Source organism: Toxorhynchites rutilus, chromosome 3 (genome assembly GCF_029784135.1).
Source record: "Toxorhynchites rutilus septentrionalis strain SRP chromosome 3, ASM2978413v1, whole genome shotgun sequence".
Taxonomy (NCBI): domain Eukaryota; kingdom Metazoa; phylum Arthropoda; class Insecta; order Diptera; family Culicidae; genus Toxorhynchites; species Toxorhynchites rutilus.
In genome coordinates, this window is record NC_073746.1 from 269,841,472 (window position 1) to 269,862,290 (window position 20,819).

The 20,819-nt window shown below is 38.4% G+C and overlaps 1 protein-coding gene across 4 annotated transcripts in view; it reads left to right on the plus strand.

Moving 5' to 3' along the window:
• LOC129775527 (neuropeptides capa receptor) overlaps nucleotides 1–20,819 on the plus strand; it is a 237,546-nt gene that overhangs the window by 120,521 nt on the left and 96,206 nt on the right. For all 4 annotated transcript variants that reach the window (XM_055780365.1, XM_055780366.1, XM_055780364.1 and 1 more), the window contains one exon: nucleotides 18,265–18,555. In XM_055780365.1, coding sequence (XP_055636340.1) covers nucleotides 18,265–18,555 — 291 coding nt within the window. The remainder of the gene's footprint in view (nucleotides 1–18,264; nucleotides 18,556–20,819) is intronic.

Sequence of the window (20,819 nt, forward strand, 5' to 3'; positions counted from 1 at the left end):
ATTTTCTCCGAATTCTGTGTGGTCTTGTATCGTGGAATTCAAGACCCATGATATACACATGAGTCGGACATGCCGGTACTAATTTCTTTGAAGAAGCTAAAAGGAACGTGGTTCATTACGGGGTTAATTAGTGTATCGTGTATCGAAGTAATCATTCAAGTCTGCTTAACGTCTAAGGAGGAGGAGGCTGTGGGGAATGAGTTCTATTTGTACTATAGTCGCAAAATTCAAAATTTCATCATGGGTGATGGAGCAAAAAATCATGGGATTTAGGTGAAATTGAAGAGTTATTTTGTCATTTAATTTAATATCTACGATAGTTGGTCGGTGTTAAGTCAGAGAGGACCAAGTCGCAAAATTAAAAATTTCGAGTTATTCATTGCATTAGGTGAGGCATTTCGTAAGCTACATACCACATTTATCAAATTTGGAAAATCACGCGTACAGTAGGAATAAGGTATCGAAATTGTTTTGAATGCCCTGTATCCAAATTCCAAACACATATTACTCAAAATCGTTTCTGCGACATGTGTTGTATTATATACCATTAGACAGGGAATTTATCCAGCTTTTTTTGTGTTCAAAACACGAACCGAAAATATAGTAAAACTAGCTGTCCCGGCAAACTTCGTCACGCCCAAAATTTGTTTTTGTTATCAATTCCTTCAAAAATTCACGTTTTCTTACTATGAGCAAGTTCATGGGTCCAATCGCAGAACTGTTCATTGAGTGATCTTCTATTCGATCACGTTGAATTTACTTTTTACTATAAAATTACTAGTATTTTTAACAAAACTCATCATTATAATATCAAATTATTTTCAGACACAATTCTCGTTCAAGATTTTTCAACCACTTACAAATAACATGTTTCTCCGTTACTTGGAATAATTGTTATATACGGGAAAAATGATATAATAAAGACAGTCCTAAATCGAACAATTCCTCCCTCGAGTTCTGCTCTTATCAACACATCCGGCGATCCTTTTTTTTTTTGGTATAGATAGAAGAAGATATAGGAGTGCGCTTCATCACATTGAAATCCATTTCCAGTTTCGAACAAAGATCAATTTCGCTAGCGCGAATGAACTAACAGCACTTGTCACTATGTAATTGTAGAACATATGGGAATTTAATTTTCCGAATTTTCCCTTTTTCCGATTTCCAATTGCCATGTTTGGTTGGAATATTTTTGGTTGAAATATGTGTAATATTTCTATGGGACCCCCTCTCCATTCCAGAGGAAGTAGGGGTGTCATACCATTATGGAAACATTTCTCATACCCAAAAACCCTCACATCCCAAATTGTGCTTGATTAGTTTTCGAGTTATGCAGAAAGTTGTGTTTCATTTACATGACAGTCCACCCTTAGAGAGCGGGAGGAGTATCTAACCATCATAGAAACATTTATTGCACCCTTAAACCTCCACATGCCAAATTTGGTTTCATGTGCTTGATTAATTCTCGAGTAATGCAGAAATTTGTGTTTCATTTGTATGGCATCCCTCCCCCCTTAGAGAAGGGGGTGAAAAGTCTAACCATCATAGAAACATTTATTGCACCCTAAAACCTCAATATGCCTAATTTGGTTTCATTTGCTTGAATAATTCTCGAGTAATTTGAAATTTGTATGGCAGCCCTCCCTTAGAGAAGGGGGTGGAGAGTCTGATTACCATAGAAACATTTACTGCACCCTAAAACCTTAACATGTCCAATTTGGTTCCATTTACTTGATTAGTTCTCGAGTTATGCAGAAATTTGTGTTTCATTTGTATGGCAGCCCCCTTCAGAGAAGGGGTTGGAGAGTCTGACTACCATAGAAACATTGACTGCACCCTAAAACCTGAACATGCTCAATTTGATTTGATTTACTTGATTAGTTCTCGAGTTATGCAGAAATTTGTGTTTCATTTGTATGGCAACCACCCCCCCCCCCCACACCTTTGAGAAGGGGTTGGAGAGTCTGACTATCATAGAAACATTTATTGCACCCTAAAACCTCAATATACCTAATTTGTCTCTTTTGCTTGAATAATTCTCGAGTAATGCAGAAATTTGCGTTTCATTTGTATGGCAGCCCCCCCTTAGAGAGGGGGGGAGGGGTCTCGAACTATCACGAAAACCTTCCCCGGCCCCAAAAACCCCTACATACCAATTTTCATGTTGACCGGTTCAGTAGTTTCCGAGTCCATAAGAATCAGACAGACAGACAGACAGAAATCCATTTTTATATTGGGTTGGGGAAAAAGAAATGTCGTATTTCTGATCGAAATTTGACGCTTTATTTAACATATTTAAAATTATCCAATTTGAGCCGTTTTGTCCGCAAATTTGTTGCCATTTAGAAAGCAATTTCGTTATCCACCACGTTATCTTCACGAACGCAACAAGCAATCTTTTTGCCTACAATTCGGCGTTAGCCCACAGTGTGAGTCGATACTTATCACGAGTTATTCTTCATTTTTCGGACAAACAGGCATTTATAAGTTGGAAGAACTAATAGAGGGATAATCTTAAAGATGGTTTTATTCTATTCTCCTCAAAGTTCAATCAAATCGGGCTCAATTCACCTATTTATCGTGTAGGTCTTGCCACTAATAATTTATGTAATTCTAGTCCAGGATGTCATAATATCGAGCATGTTGTTTGGTTATGTAAATGTGCAAATTAATGAATTTAACTGGCTGCTGATTTAGAAGTACTGATGGGTATACTCAAGCATATCATATTATGATAGCTTAAGCTTAGTAGTCGCGATCTTAATATTATGTTCTCCATATAAGGAAGACATTAAAAAGCCCGCTTCACTTCCTCGAATCCTCCTGCTTTTTCAGGGCTTCCATTCGAAGTATAAAAAAAAAAAAATTACAGATTTTGAACAATGCAATAACTTAATTCAAATGCAATTACTACACACAATCACAGTCCTATGTCAAGATCCCGTCCGTGCCCCTAGAATTCCTTCCGGAGGACCAAACAGTCAATTAAGAGTAAAAGCGCCTTGGCGTTATGAGTCGTTTGTGAGGGAAAATTCGTCGTAAACGGTCAGATTTGTGGGAGGATAACACTTGGATTTTGCACCGCGATAATGCATAAGCTCATCGATCGATCATTGTAAACGATCTTTTGACAAAAACGACACAAATGTGATTGAACAAGCACCGTACTCTCTCTTTCCGAAACTCAAACTACCGCTTCGTGGTACCCGTTTTAACAACATTGAACAGGATTGGTAAACGAACGGAAAGTATACTCTCGTGGTATGTGGTGAATTAGAGTTCTTACAATTCATTAAAATAACCGAATCGGTGTGGATTCTAGATTAAGGAATTGCCAAGAAGAGGTTAGAAACGAATGTAAATTCAACTATAATGTAAAATAACAATATAATATCAGACTTCCTAAGTTTTCCTTCCAACAAGACAAGATGCAACAAGATGCAATTGTTGAACTTTTTTCTTTCTTTCTGAATTATAGTGACTTTCAACACTTTTGACTGGTTCGTCACTTTACTTCCACTTCAGAAGAATGTTGGGAGTGAGAACTGAACTCGTGACCATTAGCGGTAGAGGTACGGATGTTACCACTTCGCCAGATCGCATCCACGTGGACATGACCATGTCATATTTCCGACGAGGATCTCTAAAAATAACTTTCTTTCTTTCGGCTTCCCCAACTTTTCAAAAACTGGATGTGTACTTTCACTTTCACTTTCTCTTCTTCAATACATTCACCACCGACATAGGGAAACTTTTCAAACAATCAACTGTCAAAAGATTCGTGAACAGGCCGGGATAGCGCTGTAGTAAAATGATCAATGTGTACAGAGTCTATCCGAATAAAGCTTTCCGGAAAAAATGTTCCTTTCCTTTTCAAGTTCCTTTTTAAGAAGAAAGTAAAAGGAGATACATAAAAAATATCGACTATGCGGTGTTCCATATTATACATTTCTTTAATTCTTTGCGACTGTTTGTCTGCTCTCAGCCACCACAGCAAGGAAGTATACTAATCTTATACTTTTTGCAACAATATATCAGTTCACACTTTTTCTAAACGAATTTAATAGTCTAGTGAACTTGTTCAAGAATCAAAATGGTGCTCCTATGGATATTAGATATTCGATATAAAAAGCTTTGCCGTTGATTTTTGTCTCATTCGGAACTTCCGGGCAATATTAACGAGCAACGATGTAAAGGGTGTTCGGATCAAAAAGTGATCCAACTAAATTGCGTGTAAATCGATTATTTGTTTATTAAAAAAATCAAAGTATGTTCCTTTTTGAAGTTCAATATGTATAAAAGACGGAATAAATACTTAGTTAAGACTCCGGTCGACCTAGTCCAAATGGGCGAGCCTTTCGTTTGACGCCTGCCATCAGATTTTTTACAGTCACCTTATCCACTTTCTTCGCCACAGAGCGCCAGTTTGCTTTGAACTGCTTCTCGCTGCTCACAGTTTTTTGGGGCTTCTTAAGGTTCTGCTTAACTATCGCCCAATATTTTTAGATTGGGCAAAGTTCTGGTGTGTTGGGAGGGTTCTTATCCTTGGGCACAACCTGCATCTTGTTAGCGGCATACCACTCCATGGCCTTTTTTCCATAATGGCAGGATGCCAAATCCGGCCAAAACAGCACAGACAAGTCATGTTTCTTCAGGAAAGGCAACAAACGCTTTTGAAGACACTCTTTCACGTAAATTTCCTGGTTGACGGTCCCGGTTGCAACGAAAATGTCGCTTTTCAAGCCACGGGTACAGATAGCTTGCCAAGCGAGATATTTCTTGGCAAACTTTGATAGTTTAATATGCTTGAAAATGTCTGCCACCTTTCCCCTTCCGGTTGCTGTATAATACTCTTGTCCAGGAAACTGTCTGAAGTCTGCCTTGACGTAGGTTTCGTCGTCCATTACCACGCAATCAAATTTTGTCAACAATGTCGTATACAGCTTCCGAGATCTTGTTTTTGCCGTAAGGTTTTGCTTATCGTTGCGAGTCACTATCTTCTTCTAAGTCGATAGTCCGGATCGTTTTTTAGCTTTATGCACGGTTGTAGACGATATTCCCAACTTATTTGCGACATCTCGAACGGAGAGGTTGGGGTTGCGCTTGAAAGCGCTAGCCACTCTTCTGTTCGTCACTGCGGCTCCCGGCTTTCGATTTCCCCCAGATCCAGGCTTTCTAGTTGTCGACAAACGTTTCCCGAACACTTTTATTACTTTGGTGACGGTTGATTTGGCCACATTCAACGATTTTGCTATTTCTGCGTGCGTGTAGTTTGGATTTTCACGACGCATGTACAAAGTTTTGATTCGTCGCTCCTCTTGCTTTGATAACTAAAGATATAATGTTTAAATCCAAATAGAGGCATCATTCTACACACACACCTACAAAATGAGGGGTGATCAGGTTTTGTATATGAATGATTAGAAAAAATACGGCGAATTTAAGTTGACCACTTTTTGATCCGAACACCCTTTATTCTAAATTCCTCCAGTGTTATTTTATTGTCTACCTACAATTTAAAGACTAGTTCGTCACTCGAACCACGGCTTTACTTCCATTCCGAAGGAACAATGTCGGGAGTGAGAATTTGACTCGTGACCTTTAGAGTGAGAGATTCGGATGTTTTATTTTAGAACAACATCACCAATACTAAATTCTAGATTAACAAGAGCCTCAGGAATTCATCCGTTCGCCAAAACATTAAAAAACAAATAAAAAAATAATTTAATGTTTATTCTTTGAATGTTTGGGAACCTATTCAGACAATAAAATAGTAAAAATGAGCTTCGTGTTTAGGAAAATGGAGACGCATTATAGGGGAACTTTGGGTGAGACACGCCCCACCATGAAAAATCATGGAAAACGCGGTAATCGGCAGGATTTTTATGTGCTTATAACTTCATTATAAACACAATTGAATGTATTGTAGCACCAAAAACCATATCTATTTTCATAAAATAATATATATGTAAAAAATGCCTGATTTCATGAAACTTTGACCGCTTCTGTCATAATGCTTTTGAAGTATTAAAAAACATATTTAAATTGTGCAAACTTGAACACATTCTCAAATGTTACCAGAGCTATGCGTTAAATGCGTTTGAAATTCTCGTTATTTCTGTTGGTTAGCCTAATCGTAATCGTTCTTGCTCATTTCATTACAAAGAAAACAGACGTGGCTACGTTGTGGATGTGAAGAAACGTAGAAATATGTAGTAAAAATACATGCTTCATCCTGTTTTGCTTAACATGGGCGTCTTGCCCGGTCTTCCCCTATATCAAGCTCGCCAGAGCTTTACTTACCACAACTTTCTGGATAGAATTTGACATCAAGCACCGTAGGAAAATATGTTGACATAGAATAAATCAGTTCAAACAACATGAGACGTACACAAAGTATCAAATGTCCATCATAAAATCATTTTGCATCTAATTTTCACGAAGAAGGAGATTTGAGGAAAAAAGATCATAAAAATTACTGGATTTATGTTTCCACGCTGCATGGAAGCGCAAGGTAAATAACGTCGGAATAAATATGTTAAATGTGTTTTTCTTCCCTCACAGCGCTTTGCAGCTGCTTTCACTCTTCCGCAAATAGAGTAGTGCGGGGCAATGGTGCGCACTTGAGTGTTATCGTCCAATAGCTCTTGAAATAAAAGCAAATAGAATTCAGTTTGCTTACCAAATTGTAGCTATGTATATTACCTTCGAAACGTAGTACAAGATTTTCCCGAGTTTTATTTGTGGTTAGACAAAAGCCTATTTTGATACAAAATGGCAAATGCATACTTTTGCCCCATAGGGGAAGCAAAGGTGCGTACCTTTGCGTACCGTACGGGGCAAAAGTGCGCATTTATTGAATTGTACTTCTGAGGTAACTTGTAACAAAAATAAATGGTTGATCATTGCCAGCGGGAGAAGCATAATTACCAGAGTGTGTAGGGACCTTCCAATGGGGAGGAAGGGGTACTGTATGATGTTTTATGGGCGGAGATGAGTGGGTGTTATGGTCGAACATAACACGAGGAAATTTTTAGGAGGGAGGAGTCTAACAATATTAGACAAAAGCCTATTTTGATACAAAATGGCAAATGCATACTTTTGCCCCATAGGGGAAGCAAAGGTACGTACCTTTGCGTACCGTACGGGGCAAAAGTGCGCACTTATTGAATTGTACTTCTGAGGTAACTTGAAACAAAAATAAATGGTTTATCATTGCCAGCGGGAGAAGCATAATTACCAGAGTGTGTAGGCACCTTCCAATGGGGAGGAAGGGGTACTGTATGATGTTTTATGGGCAGAGATGAGTGGGTGTTATGGTCGAACATAACACGTGGAAATTTTTAGGTGGGAGGAGTCTAACAATATATCTGAAAATGTCCAACATTTTAAACAGAATTCGTTTTTATTAACAAACTAGCTGACCCGGCAAACTTCTTCCCACCCACAATTGATATATTGATATAAATCATTTCGAACACTCAAGTTCCCACAAAAATTATTATTATGCACATAATCTAAACTCGCGGTATATAATATCTTTTTTGACATATAAACCTGATGCAGACTAAGACGCATCGATCCTGATACTGACAGCTTTAATCCGTTGCACCGTTCTTGAGTTAAATTGCGAGGAACGGACACCAAATCATTTTTTATTATTATAGATCAGCTTTATAAATACATGGTTACCTTCACTTGATTTATTTGAAACTCATTGTTGAAAAAAAACAATAGTTATTTGAAGTTCATTGTGAAAACATAAACATAAACAAAACATAACCGTTGTTGAATTGAATGCATGGTGAAAACATTTTTCATTTGAAATTCATTTTTAATTATTTTTAAGCAACTGTTCATTTTTCTTCCTCATCTTGGATTTTGGTTCTGAGGATTCCGACGCTTTGCCTTGGGGCGCTGTTGCTTCGTTGCGCTGCTGTGAAGTTCGAAGAGACAGATGATGGTTCCTCATGAAGCTAGAATCCAAATATCTTCCGACCAGTTTTGCAACTTGGCTGAAATCGCGCTGGAGGTTGTTGGCTTACGCAAAATCAAACGCCAGACAACGTAAATCTTTGAGAGTCATACCATAGAAAGCTTTGTCCAGTGCTCTGCAGTGGTCCTTCAGATCCTCAGACTGCTCACTCGTAAATACTTGTCTCAACCGCCCTAGGTGGTCGCTGGTACATCCCTGCAGAAGTAAAAATGTCAATGAAAGAAGATTCAAATCATAAATCACTCACTGATATGAGCCTCTTCCTAGGAGCTGATTCTGAAATACCGAGGTCTGCCGCAATCCGACGCTTCGAACAATCCTTCTCCTCTGTCGGGCCATTGGAACATTTCTGGACTGCATTTCTTCAAACCAGTTTTCGTCTTGTGGGTCTCGCTAAAAATTTGGTCGAAAACATTTTATATTTTTTTCAGAGCAAAACGCTGATGTGAACTTTGGCCCCACAGCCACTGCGCACCTTTGCCCCACAAGCAATTTTTGAACTAATCGAATTTTCAAAAAAAGGTCTTGAACTTTTTCACAAAACGAATACGCACTATCATCTACTATAGAATGAAGGTTTCCAGGACAGTGTAGTTTCGAACTTTCCAGTTATTTTAGGTAAGTTAATCGTCATCTCCAAAACTAAAGAAAATTAGATCAAAACATCTCAAAACTCTTTTTACCTCATAACTTTTTGTCACTTTCATGAAATGTATCTTTTTTATATGTGTGAGCTGCTGATGTAATAATGTATCAAACGACTACAGTGTTGTCGAAATTTTATGCTCGTTTGCTTCAAAAAAGCCAATGCGCACTTTTGCCCCGCACTGCTCTACTTACCTTTCAAACAGGATGAACTGTTTCTATCATTCTCGATTTTAGAAGAAAAGATTAGAAAAATGAATAATTGTGTCAGTGTCCGTGACAATGAACAATTGCGGAATTTATTATCATGTGGAATCCATATTGAATCATCCCGATGAATGATCACCCTTCCACACATCCGGTTACGATGTATGACAAATTCACCTAGGAAGGCTTTACATGAATCGTTCCATCTTAGAGCTGTTTATCCGATTCCCAGAGCAAACGCTCAGATGCTTCCAGCTAGAGTAAAGATGGAAGCAATTCGAGAATATGTAAAGTGAAGTGTTTACTACATACGATATATGCTAAATTCAGCACATGTAGTTCCCTTTCCGGGCTCCGCGCTTGGGATCACTGCAACGCCTTCGTACAATCCACTCCAATAAATGTACCATCAAATTTCGATTGAATCGATTGTTGTTAGTCGTTCCGCACACATGTGCTGCTCGTCTCTCCGCGCTCCGGGAGGAGTGAATCTTGTAAATTCCTCATTTATCATCCCAAATAACATGCAACCCCAGCAGTTCTGAGTAACACGTGAGCTGGTACTGAGCGTACATAATAATTTTGCACCATCTGAGAACTTGACAAATCGAACAGAATCTAACATACTTATTACAGCTGTCATCGGCATTTTTTCCCGAAGAGTGGGGGCGTTATCAGCACACGTGTCGTCTCTCAGCACTTTACTTTTCGTGATTCGATTGGTATGCATTTTGTATAACGCGTTCGCGTTCATAGCTTTATGGTTGAACGCGAATTCCGTTTTTTTTCTCGGAAGGCCAACAATTTTCGCATATTCTTCTTCCGTTCCAATACACGTTCTAAGTATTTCCCGGCCTTGTTCCTCAAATGCTTATAGTTCGTGTCCTCAGGGACACGAACATTCCTAATACCATTTATTCGAGTATATGTTGCATTCTGGTGAGTGCACTTCGGGTAAATGTTATTGAACCTTATTTTCACTGTGTTCAAAGTTATAAGACTTGTTGAATATTGCCTGCCACCTGTCTCGTGAGAAGAATTTAATTCCAATTTTTAACTTGATGTGTTTGTATTTACGGTTCTAAAATGTGAAATTGAGGTAATCTCTGATATCGAGGTATGTTATGTGAAAAATACTCAGCTTTCCAAAAAAATATAAACAAATAAACGGCCCTCTGCCTTTAACCGAGAAAACTATGAAAAACTGACTCAATCAATAATTTCAAAAACCAAAATCAATTTTTTTTCCCCCAAAAGTGATATTTTTTCAAAGAAACCAACTCATGGGCTTCAGTTTGATATGTCGATAGTCTGAATCGGTCCAGTGGTTCAGAAGTTATGAATTTTTGTAATGGAAAAAAGTGAAAAGATCGTTTTTTTTCGAACCATCGGTTGGCTTTGCAAAATCATATCTTAGAAACGAGAAAAGTAGCATCTCTGATATCGAGATATGTTATGTAAAAAATCCTCAGCTTTCGGGAGAAAGTGAAAAAATATATATAGTGCCCTCTAGTCCAGGGCCATGAGGCAGCAAACGGCGACTACAATCAATAATTGAAGGTGTATTTGCATATGAAGTAAAACTTCTGATTATACGCTAGCGTAACATGACACATTAACACATGCAAATTGCGGCTTATAACACATGCGAATTGCGGCTCTTTTGGTATTAACAAGTTCTTCCGCACAGTAACTCAATGTTGATAATTCTTTAATATTTATTAGGCTGTCAAAAAAGTCCTGCGGTATTTCCGCGAGGTGTCGTTGTAAGCGCGTAGTTCTAGTTGTATTCATTGTATCGAGTCATACTATAGCTTGTTGGAAAGGTATTTTTGCGCGCTATAATATAGTCCTTGACAGGTGTCGTTAAGTCGTTCGTGAGTTATAGTGTCGCAAATATGGAGCAAAATAAAGAGAAAATCCGACATATTTTACAGTTCTACTATGACAAAGGCAAAAATGCATCTCAAGCTGCCAATAAAATTTGTGCAGTTTATGGACCCGATACAGTTTCCATTTCCACCGCACAACGATGGTTACAACGTTTTCATTCTGGTGTAGAGGTCGTCGAAGATGCGCCACGCTCCGGAAGGCCTGTCGTCGAAAATTGCGACAAAATCGCTGAATTAGCCGAGAAAGACCGGCATAGTAGCAGCCGTAGCATCGGCCAAGAGCTGGGGATAAGTCATCAAACCGTTATTAACCATTTGAAGAAGCTTGGATTCACAAAGAAGCTCGATGTATGGGTACCACACACGTTGACGCAAAAAAAAAACATCTTTGACCGTATCGACGCATGTGAATCGCAACAAAATCGACCCGTTTCTGAAACGGATGGTGACTGGTGATGAAAAGTGGGTCACTTACGACAACGTGAAGCGCACGGTCGTGGTCGAAGCCCGCTGAAGCGGCTCAGACGGTGGCCAAGCCCTCATTAACGGTCAGGAAGGTTCTGCTGTGTGTTTGGTGGGATTGTCATCGCCAACAACTGGACCGCTTGAAGGTAGCACTCATGAAGAAGAGGCCATCTTTGATAAACAGAGGCCGCATTGTCTTCCATCAGGACAACGCCAGGCCACACACTTCTTTGGTGACGCGCCAGAAGCTCCGGGAGCTCGGATGGGAGGTTCTTTTGCATCCGCCGTATAGTCCGGACCTTGCACCAAGTGACTACCACCTGTTTTTGTCCATGGCGAACGAGCTAGGTAGTCAGAAGCCACAAAAGAGGCCTGTGAAAATTGGCTATCCGAGTTTTTTGCCAATAAGTAAGCGAGCTTCTATAACAGGGTATTATGAAGTTGGCATCTCGTTGGGAACAAGTCATCGAACAAAACGGCGCATATTTGACTTAAAACAGATGATTGTAACTAATTTTATGAACAAATGAAAATTCAAAAAAAAATACCGCAGGACTTTTTTGACAGCCTAATATATTCCTTCGTTGATCGTATTTTTTTCACATATTCACGTTTGAGAGCTTTAACCCTTCTCTTCGTTGGATTTTTTTTTAGTGTAATACTTTTCCGTTCGCTATTTTTGACAGCAGAGGCACCCGTGGCAATGTTCCGAGCTCTGCAATACAATTTTCTTAACCAATAAGAAAGTTGCTAAAACTTACATTATAGACCCATTAAACGCAAACACAATAATTGTATTGATAACAACACAATTTTATTTCATTGATTTTCATGACTTAAAACGCTATGACTCAGGAATAACATTTTATTGAGTGGTTTCTATAGCTTTTTCGATGATGCTGTCTGACAGCAGTGTCAAAAAAATAACGATGCTTTCACCAATGCGAACAAAACCATTGCGGAAAATTGAAAAATGAAAATTTAACTTTCAGAGTACTAGCTCGAGTTTTTCGACGTTTTTCACTATACATTGCGACGGCAGATGAAAATTTAATATCTTGTGAGTAAGAGATTAGAGTTTGGTTGATATTACTTGATGGGAATTGTGCAAAATTATCGATTTTCGGGCGAGGGGTGAGGGAGGGAGATTGAAGAAGTAAGCGCCATTGCACAATGGTCCAGGAGATGCATTTAAGTGAAAATTAGCATTTAGAGCTCGACAGTTATTCTCTAGACAAAAACTGTCTTCGACAAAGTTGTTACATATGATAGAGGGCTCATTTTCATGTTATCAAAAATAGGGTGACCAAAAATGGTGATGAAATAAAAATCTAATATTCTTATTTTTATAGATAGTGGTAAACATAGTTCGACAATTTTGTAGTCCCAGTTATTTGAGATATCTTTATTGAACAAAGTTTTTTTCTATCTATTGGAATAACCGATATAGCGCTTTTTCTCTAAGTTGCATTAGGGTCACCATGAAAAAAACTGTTTTTTTGCTCTAACTTTCATATTTCAAATTCTACATACAAACTGTCTTGGAAAGACTTTCAGAACATACTAATACAAACATTTTGAGACGCAGAACTTGTCGATATCTAAACTCAAAGTTATTGATATTTCTTCCCAAAAAAATACGCTCTCTTCAATTGCTTGCCAATCTTTTTGGGGCAAACATAAAAAATGTTTGTTGACGGAATTTGAAAGAACAAATTTCACTCTATTTATCACATCACATATTATATAAGGGGCTTAGAATGAAAGGGGTGTAAGTGATTTGATCGATTTCTCTACATCGACTCTCTCTTTTGGTCATAACTTAGCTGCAAATACATTCCCAGTTGTATTTGACAATGTGGAAGATAGGTCAGAACCTCATCTATCGGATCCTATAGCGAACTTAAATTGGAACTTTTTTGCAATTGAGTTATTAACTAAAGAAAAAGTTGATGAAGAGAAATCGATCAAGTCACTTACACCCCTTGCATTCTAAGGCCCTCATATGTGATTTTAAAAGATATATTATTTTTTGCATTTGAGTGAATTAAAATTGGAATCATGAGTTTTTGAGTCATGAGTCATCACAAAATGTTGGTATTGATAAGCTCTAAAAGTCATGCGAAGACAATTTTGATGTAGAATTTCAAATATAAAAGTTAGAGTAAAAAACCGGGGTTTTCATGGTTACCCTAATGAAAGTTAGTTAAAAAACAACTTTGTGGGAGATATTTATTCTTTAGAAAAAAAACCTGTCGGAAAAGTTGTTATGTATGATAGAGCGTTCATTTTCATGTTATCAAAAATAGGGTGGCCAAAATTGTCGATGAAATAAAAAAGCTAACTATCTTATCATTATGGATAGAGGTAAATATAATATGACAATATTGTAGGTCCAATTATTTTAAATAACTTTGTAGAACAAAGCTTTTTTCTATCACTTAATATAATCGATTTAGCGCATTTTTCCTGTTGCATTTGGGTGACCATGAAAAGGCGGGGTTTTTTTGCTCTGACTTTTCTATTTCATTTTCTACATTAAAACTGCCTGCGTACGACTTTTAGAGCTTATCAAGACCAACATTTTGCTATACAGAACTTGTCAATATCTTAATCGTACTCAAAGTTGTTGATGGCTTTTCACCCAAAAACTCATGATTTATAAAACATAAAATAACATAGTTTTGAGAATCACACATCATATAGAGTGAACTATGATTTTTCAATGCCACCAATAAACTTTGTTTATTTTATTTATTTTTTTATTTATTTATTGTCCAGTTGTATAAAGGAACACCTTTTTAAATCACTACTTCCGATGGCAATACTGTGATGAAACATAGACAAGACTTATACAATAAAAATTTAATCTAACTAAATTATTCATTTATAAACTATTCCAGTAGCGTAAACAGTCTCTCCTAAAAATTGCTTCCGATGTTGAACGTTTTAACTCGGATGGTAACATATTCCAGTTTACAACACCTCTAATGAATAAAAAGTTAACATAAACAGATGTATTGTTTGCAGAGATAACCATGTTTTGCACACGTCGAAACGGAATCACTCTCTGATGCAGAGTAGTTGGCGTGTTTGCCCCAGAAAGAATGGCAAGCAATTGAAGAGAGCGTTTTTTTGGGAAGAAATATCAATAACTTTGAGTGGAGTTGAGATATTGACAAGTTATGCATCGCAAAATGTTTGTATTAGTAAGCTCTGCTCTGAAAGTCCTTCGAAGACAGTTTTTATGTAGAATTTGAAATATGAAAGTTAGAGCAATAAAACAGTTTTTTTCATGGTGACCCTAACGTAACTATTTCAAAAGATAGAAAAAACTTTGTTCTACAAAGATATCTCAAATAACTGGGACTACAACATTGTTGAACTATGTTTACCTCTATTTTGGAGATAAGAAAGTTATATTTTCTATTTCATCGACAATTTTGGTCACTCTATTTTTGATAACATAAAAATGAGCGCTCTGTCATATGTAACAACTTTGTCGAAGACAGTTTTTGTCTAGAGAATAACTGTCGAGCTGTAATGCTAATTTCCTAAATGCACCTCCTGGACCATTGTGCATTGTGGCAGCCATTTGTGGCTTCACCTTAAGTCGATGATTCACCATCTGTGTTGCCAGAGATTCATACTAATCTCAACAAAATAGAAAAATACAACTACGATTTAATTCGGGTAGAAATGTTTGAGTTGGCGTTCCTTTCCATAGTGAGGGAGTTTTATAGTATTGTTTATTCGGAGCTAGCGACGCAACCAGTTTCGAAACATATCATTTTCAAGTAGAGGAATTGTCTCAGTTACATTCTCAGGAAACTCATGGATACTATTCGCCACCGGATATCGATAAATGTGAGGAATGAGAAAGATCGCGACCCAATGAGTCAAGAATCGTTTTGAAGTAGTTTGTTTGTTTCGTAGTACAAAATTTCTCCTAGTTACCTTCTCAAGTAACCCGTGATACCCTCCGTCTACGGTTATTTATATACATTAAGAATTAAAAAATCCGCGACACAATGACTTACGAAAGATAACGTCGATTAATCTAAATTCTAAAGGAATTCTCCCAATTACCTTCTGAGGTAACCGGTTGGTATCCTCCATCATTGAATGTTGATAAATCACGACTCGATGAGATACGTAACACAATGGGCCTGATTCTAGAATACACTTCACGGTGGAAACGAAATGAAACGTATTCGCGGTGACAACGGTACGGTGTCGGCATCTGGATACTGTAACCCGCGACGCTGGGAAAGCGTGCGAGCCAGTCGCTACCGGGGCTTTTACGTAGATAAGCGGCTGGCTTATGCGCCACTCCTGCGAAGAGGAGACCAGCCGCCGTGTTTGCTGTTGTTGCCCGGCTTTGAGACACCCAACACCTGAGAGCGGGTTTGTCCTTTTGTCGCTAAACCCGGTTTGTTCCGCGACTGTTGGCTGCGCTCCAAAGAGAGACCCGCGACACCGTTTGTCCGCGTTCCGAATCTAAAACAACAGAAACTCACTCCGGTGGTTCTCAATGAACACCGTTTATACTGAAATTCTCATCACTGGATCTACCTCAATGATGATCGGTCCCACCCACCTTGAAGCTTGCTTCAGAAGAGGAAGCGGGGGTTGAAGCTGTATGCAACAACAGAAACGAGTCTCAACCCTGGACTCGTGACCTCACACACTGAAAAATCTATTCGGTTTGACGGGTTTTAGGCCACACCGCGAACCAGTAAATACGCAAAGTTTTCCTTGCCTAACAATCAAGAGCTACATTAACATTTATTTACAATAATAATCTTTGAACAAATTAATTATATATTTCCCCCCAACGATTCATTTTAGATATATTCGAGAAAACATAAATTACGAACATTATTTTCCTTAAACATCTATATAAACATTTTATTTGGTAATTTCTCTCTGACCCATCGATTCTTTGAACGGCACGTTTCCTAACTACTCTATCGCCTCATCTCATCCAGGCTTTTCTATCTGCCGACGGGCTTGCGCTCACTGTCGGTAAAAACACTCTTCAAACTCTAGTGTGTCATTGTTGTGTGGTTCTTCTGTCTCTATTTATTCCCTACATGCGCATGTATGTTAATAATGGAAATAAATAGATTTCTACTCACGACCTAGGAGACGGTGAACGGGACAATGAATCTCGAGTACGCACACGAACGAGTGATGGCTCCGTGCTGCGTACCCTGTGATGATTTCCTTTCTTGCGCGAGTGCCGTTTTGCGTAAGCGCTCCGCGCGGCCACCAGAATTGACGAGTGTGGCGGCAAAATTCCGGACCTCGTACGTGGCGTCAGTAGCGGTACTCCCTAAACGTTAACAGCAGAAACGAAACACCACACAAATGCCACATATATTACAAACTTAGTCATGCCACATGCCACGTGTTTGATCTTACCTCCAATTTAATTTGCTGGTGCACTGGAGAGTATCTATCCCTTTCAGCGTAACAATGATACACTTATGCTAATCATGCTAATCTAATCACACTAATGAAAATAACGAGAAAAAAAAAGAAAAAACTTTGAAAAATACTAACTGCGATGCACTAAACTCCGTCTATTACCTTCAATCTTTTACTACGCGGTACACAATTACTGACCACTTCTGCCTTCTTCCACTGACAAAGTCGGAATGGCCGACCACACTTTTCGATCCTCAGATCAGCCAGATATTCATTGGAACCGGAACTACGCAATTGTTAACGATGTTAGCAATTCCGTAGTCGTTCCGAAGTCCCTTCTGTGCTTGGATTTGTCCCGCTTTCAAACATTCGCGGGCAATTGTCTTTTCATCTCCCGAGCGCAGTTTAAGTCGAGTCGCTGGCCGGTTTTAGGTTTCCAAGAACAAGAAAACCCGCCGAAAGACTCTTTCCACTTGGGGGAAAAAAACAGAAAATGAAAAAAAGTCTGTGTTGGTGCTTTGCGTCCTGGCTAAATTGAGCCGCCGAGTTACACCTGGCACTCAATATGGTCAGCCGCCCAAATCGAAAATGGGAACGGCACTCGCATTGCCATGCATCTCATTCTACACAGAGAAAGACACTCAGAAGCACACACCGCTGTTGATTCTGAGCTGAAGAAAATAGTACGAGGGGTTCTCCAAAGTAATTTGTGGTATATGCCACAATACGAAATCAGTTTCCCACTGAAACTTATCATTATAATATCAAATTATCTTCAGATAAAATTTTTGTATGAGATTATTATACCACATGAAGAATACTAAATTTTCCATTCACATTGAACACCAGTTTAATACGAAGAAGTTAATTTTCATTAATGATTTTTTATTTGAAAAGTGCTCATTCTGCCTGAAAATTCATTATTATCTTCGACACTTTACTGACTCGTAAAACGTAGTTCAATGGCGTGCCGTTTATTGCGTTTCCACCGTGAAGTGTATTCGAGAATCAGGCCCAATATTGGTTTGTTTTATAGTAGAAAAGATTTCCCAGTTGCCTTCTCAGGTACCACAAGAAAAACCTAGCAGCCCGGGGATATATGTACATGAAAAATTCATATCGGTTTGTTTTACTAGAAGAATTCTCCTATTTATGTTTTCAGGTTTGTTGGCGGGTGTTGCATTCGTTCTTCGAAATTTTGTTTCGCCAAGCGACAGAGAATCTGTGTTTACATAATCATATCACTTACCTCAGTGAATCCTGATTCTTACCTCTCCCTACTAACAGCTATCCCTTCCACGATAAACGCTAGAGAACTATTGTTATTGACTATTCAAAGCTCGAATCACCGAAACTTGCACAATGAGAATAATTTGCTACTCCCGAGCGTCATTCAGTGTGTTCTTTGTGCAATTTCGTTGGTTCAGGTCAATCACGGATAGCAACTACGAATTGTACAGTCTACCCAAGCTCAAGCTCAAGCTCTAAAATGTGAAATTGAGATAAGCGGTAAATAATATGAACTGCTTCGAAAACCTCATTGTTCTAAGGAAACATACTCGTATAAACATGCAAATCCCATTCCACTCAATCGAACCTGATTTTTTATTTCTATCTCTCTTCCAGGCCTTCCGTACGAAATCAGTCTCTACTGGCACCAGTATCCGTACAACTTAGGGCTGGTGTTCTGCAAGATTCGGGCGCTAGTTTCGGAAGCCTCCACGTACGTGTCGGTGCTGACAATTGTGGCATTCTCGATGGAGCGGTTTCTGGCCATCTGTCATCCACTGCATCTCTACACGATGTCCGGGCTGCAACGCCCCGTTCGGATTATCGCCGGGCTCTGGGTCGTAAGCATCTTCAGCGCAGTGCCTTTCGCCGTGTTCACCGATATCGATTACCTCGAATATCCCCCCAGTAAGTGTACCTAAACTGTAATAATCGATCGGCTTGTTTCCCCAGGAGAGTGTCTTCCTATTTATATAATTTTCATTTCATACTAACAGCCCTTCCGATAGAACAAAACCAAGTAACTCGAAGCAGTGGATATTTCACATTGGAATGTGATACGCCAGATACAGTCACAATCTATATCAATTCACATACATGCCGGGCCTCAGGGGTGCCCTTCATGTCCAGAACCATTTATCATTTTTTTTCCTTCAGGCAAACAGCTTCCTACTATGTCCTACCATCGGAAAGATTCTAATCCTACTTCCCAAGAAATGATAGTGCTGAGCGATATTGAATAACATTCATGAAAATGTCATACGTGTTTGTAAGCGCACGTGTTCGTAATGCTTTCGCCAGTGATAAATGAACTGGTTTTGCGCGTTTACTTGTCAAACGGCGGAAAGTATTTTCGTAAAGTTGCTCCCATCGCCCCCATCTTGCTGACGGTGGCGAATTTCTAGCCAGAGGGATATTTTGCAACTTGACACGTGTGTGTGTTTGTCGTCACGAGTTAGATTCCCACCCGTATCTTCGATACGCACAACTTTTGGCGCTAGCTTCAAAAGTGTGCCTCACACCGCTACAAAGCTGAAATTGTTAGAAGTTTAGATAATTAATAATATCATTTCGGCGGGATGACGGCTGGTATGGCCGATGGTGGCATCAAACGCGAAACCTATTTATTTTTAGTCACGTCAACACGTCAGAGTAGAATGTTTCTAGGAGTGACAAATTTGTTTTCAGAAATAAAATCTGTCTCAAAATTTTCAGACTTTTGATCGTGTATCGTGTTGTAAAATTGTGAATACAAATGAGCTCTAAATTGTGATGTCTTATTAATATTCATGAATGCCTGGAATAATTTCTCAAACGCCTTTAGCATTCATCAATGACTGATTAGCGCCGGATGGGCGATTATGGAATCAGGTCAATTATTAAATCATTATTAGTTACTTTATTTCGTTTTTTTGCCTCCTCTGAACATGACTTTCGGTTACGAACAGTGGTGAAAGAAATATCTGCGAATCGCAAATCTACAGTACATACAAGTGAACACATAGAATTAACTCCTCTAGATTTGTTAAGGGGTCTGGGGTCTGGAAGATCGAAAAAATATAAATGTCCTGTAGTCCTAAAAAGAATTTTTCGATATTTGTTTTCGTTGGAGAGTTACATACAAAAGAATGCAGGTACCCAAAGGATATACCGTTCTGAATCATATAGTGCGCTACACATACAACGTCCCGTCACCGTGAAATCAACGTAAAGGAATGAAATGTTAAATATTCTCCCATGGAAATTGTATGGTAGCATTCACATACAAAATCACCGGCAACTTTGACGTCGGCAAAATAAGTCCAATAGAATAGTTGACGGGACGGCGACGGTGACGCTATATGTGTTGCGCACTTATTTCGGACAACATCATATTTCGGACACTTTGTTCTAATATCTTGAAATACTTGATGCACTGATGATATAACTATAAAATTAAAATCACAATTGCTTCTTTAGAGTAATTCCTTGGTTTCACTATCACTTCATTTGAGAATTACATTTGAATTATTACATAGTAGGGAAAAATCCATCAAAATCCAAAATCCACTCATTATCGTTTGTGTCGACGTTTGCTTATCGTGAGCACGTAGAATTTACCCCTTCATCAATATTTAAATTACTCTCGTGTTTCATCATTTCTCATCATCGTTATCAGATTACTGTGATTGCTTGGTAAGTGTTTCGCAGTTGACTATAAAATATAACCAAGTGTAATGTAACTTTCGTTCAAAAAATTACAAAATAAAGAGTCCGAAATTTGAATTCAATCTGTCCGAAATTTGATTTTTTATAAATGGTGTCCGAAGTTTGATTTTTATTCGCTTGATTTGAAAAGCATTTTATTCTATGATGTTTTCATGTTTTCAATCAAATAAGTACCAAAGTAGAAAGCTTAAAAGCATATCGAACTAATTTATTAAAAATATCAACCAAATAATACCTGTGCATAAAGTTGAGATCTGTTTTCTGCATCATATGCCTTAAGCGTCCGAAATATGATTCAGAACGGTAGTATTGCTGCATGAATTTTTGAACCCGTTTTTCTCGAAGCCATGTTTTTCAACTGGTGGTTTCGATATCTCAGATCTACTCCACCGATTTGGATGAAATTTTTTACCAGCATATAAAAATGAATACCCGTTTTTAATATCTAATTTTTTCGATTTTTT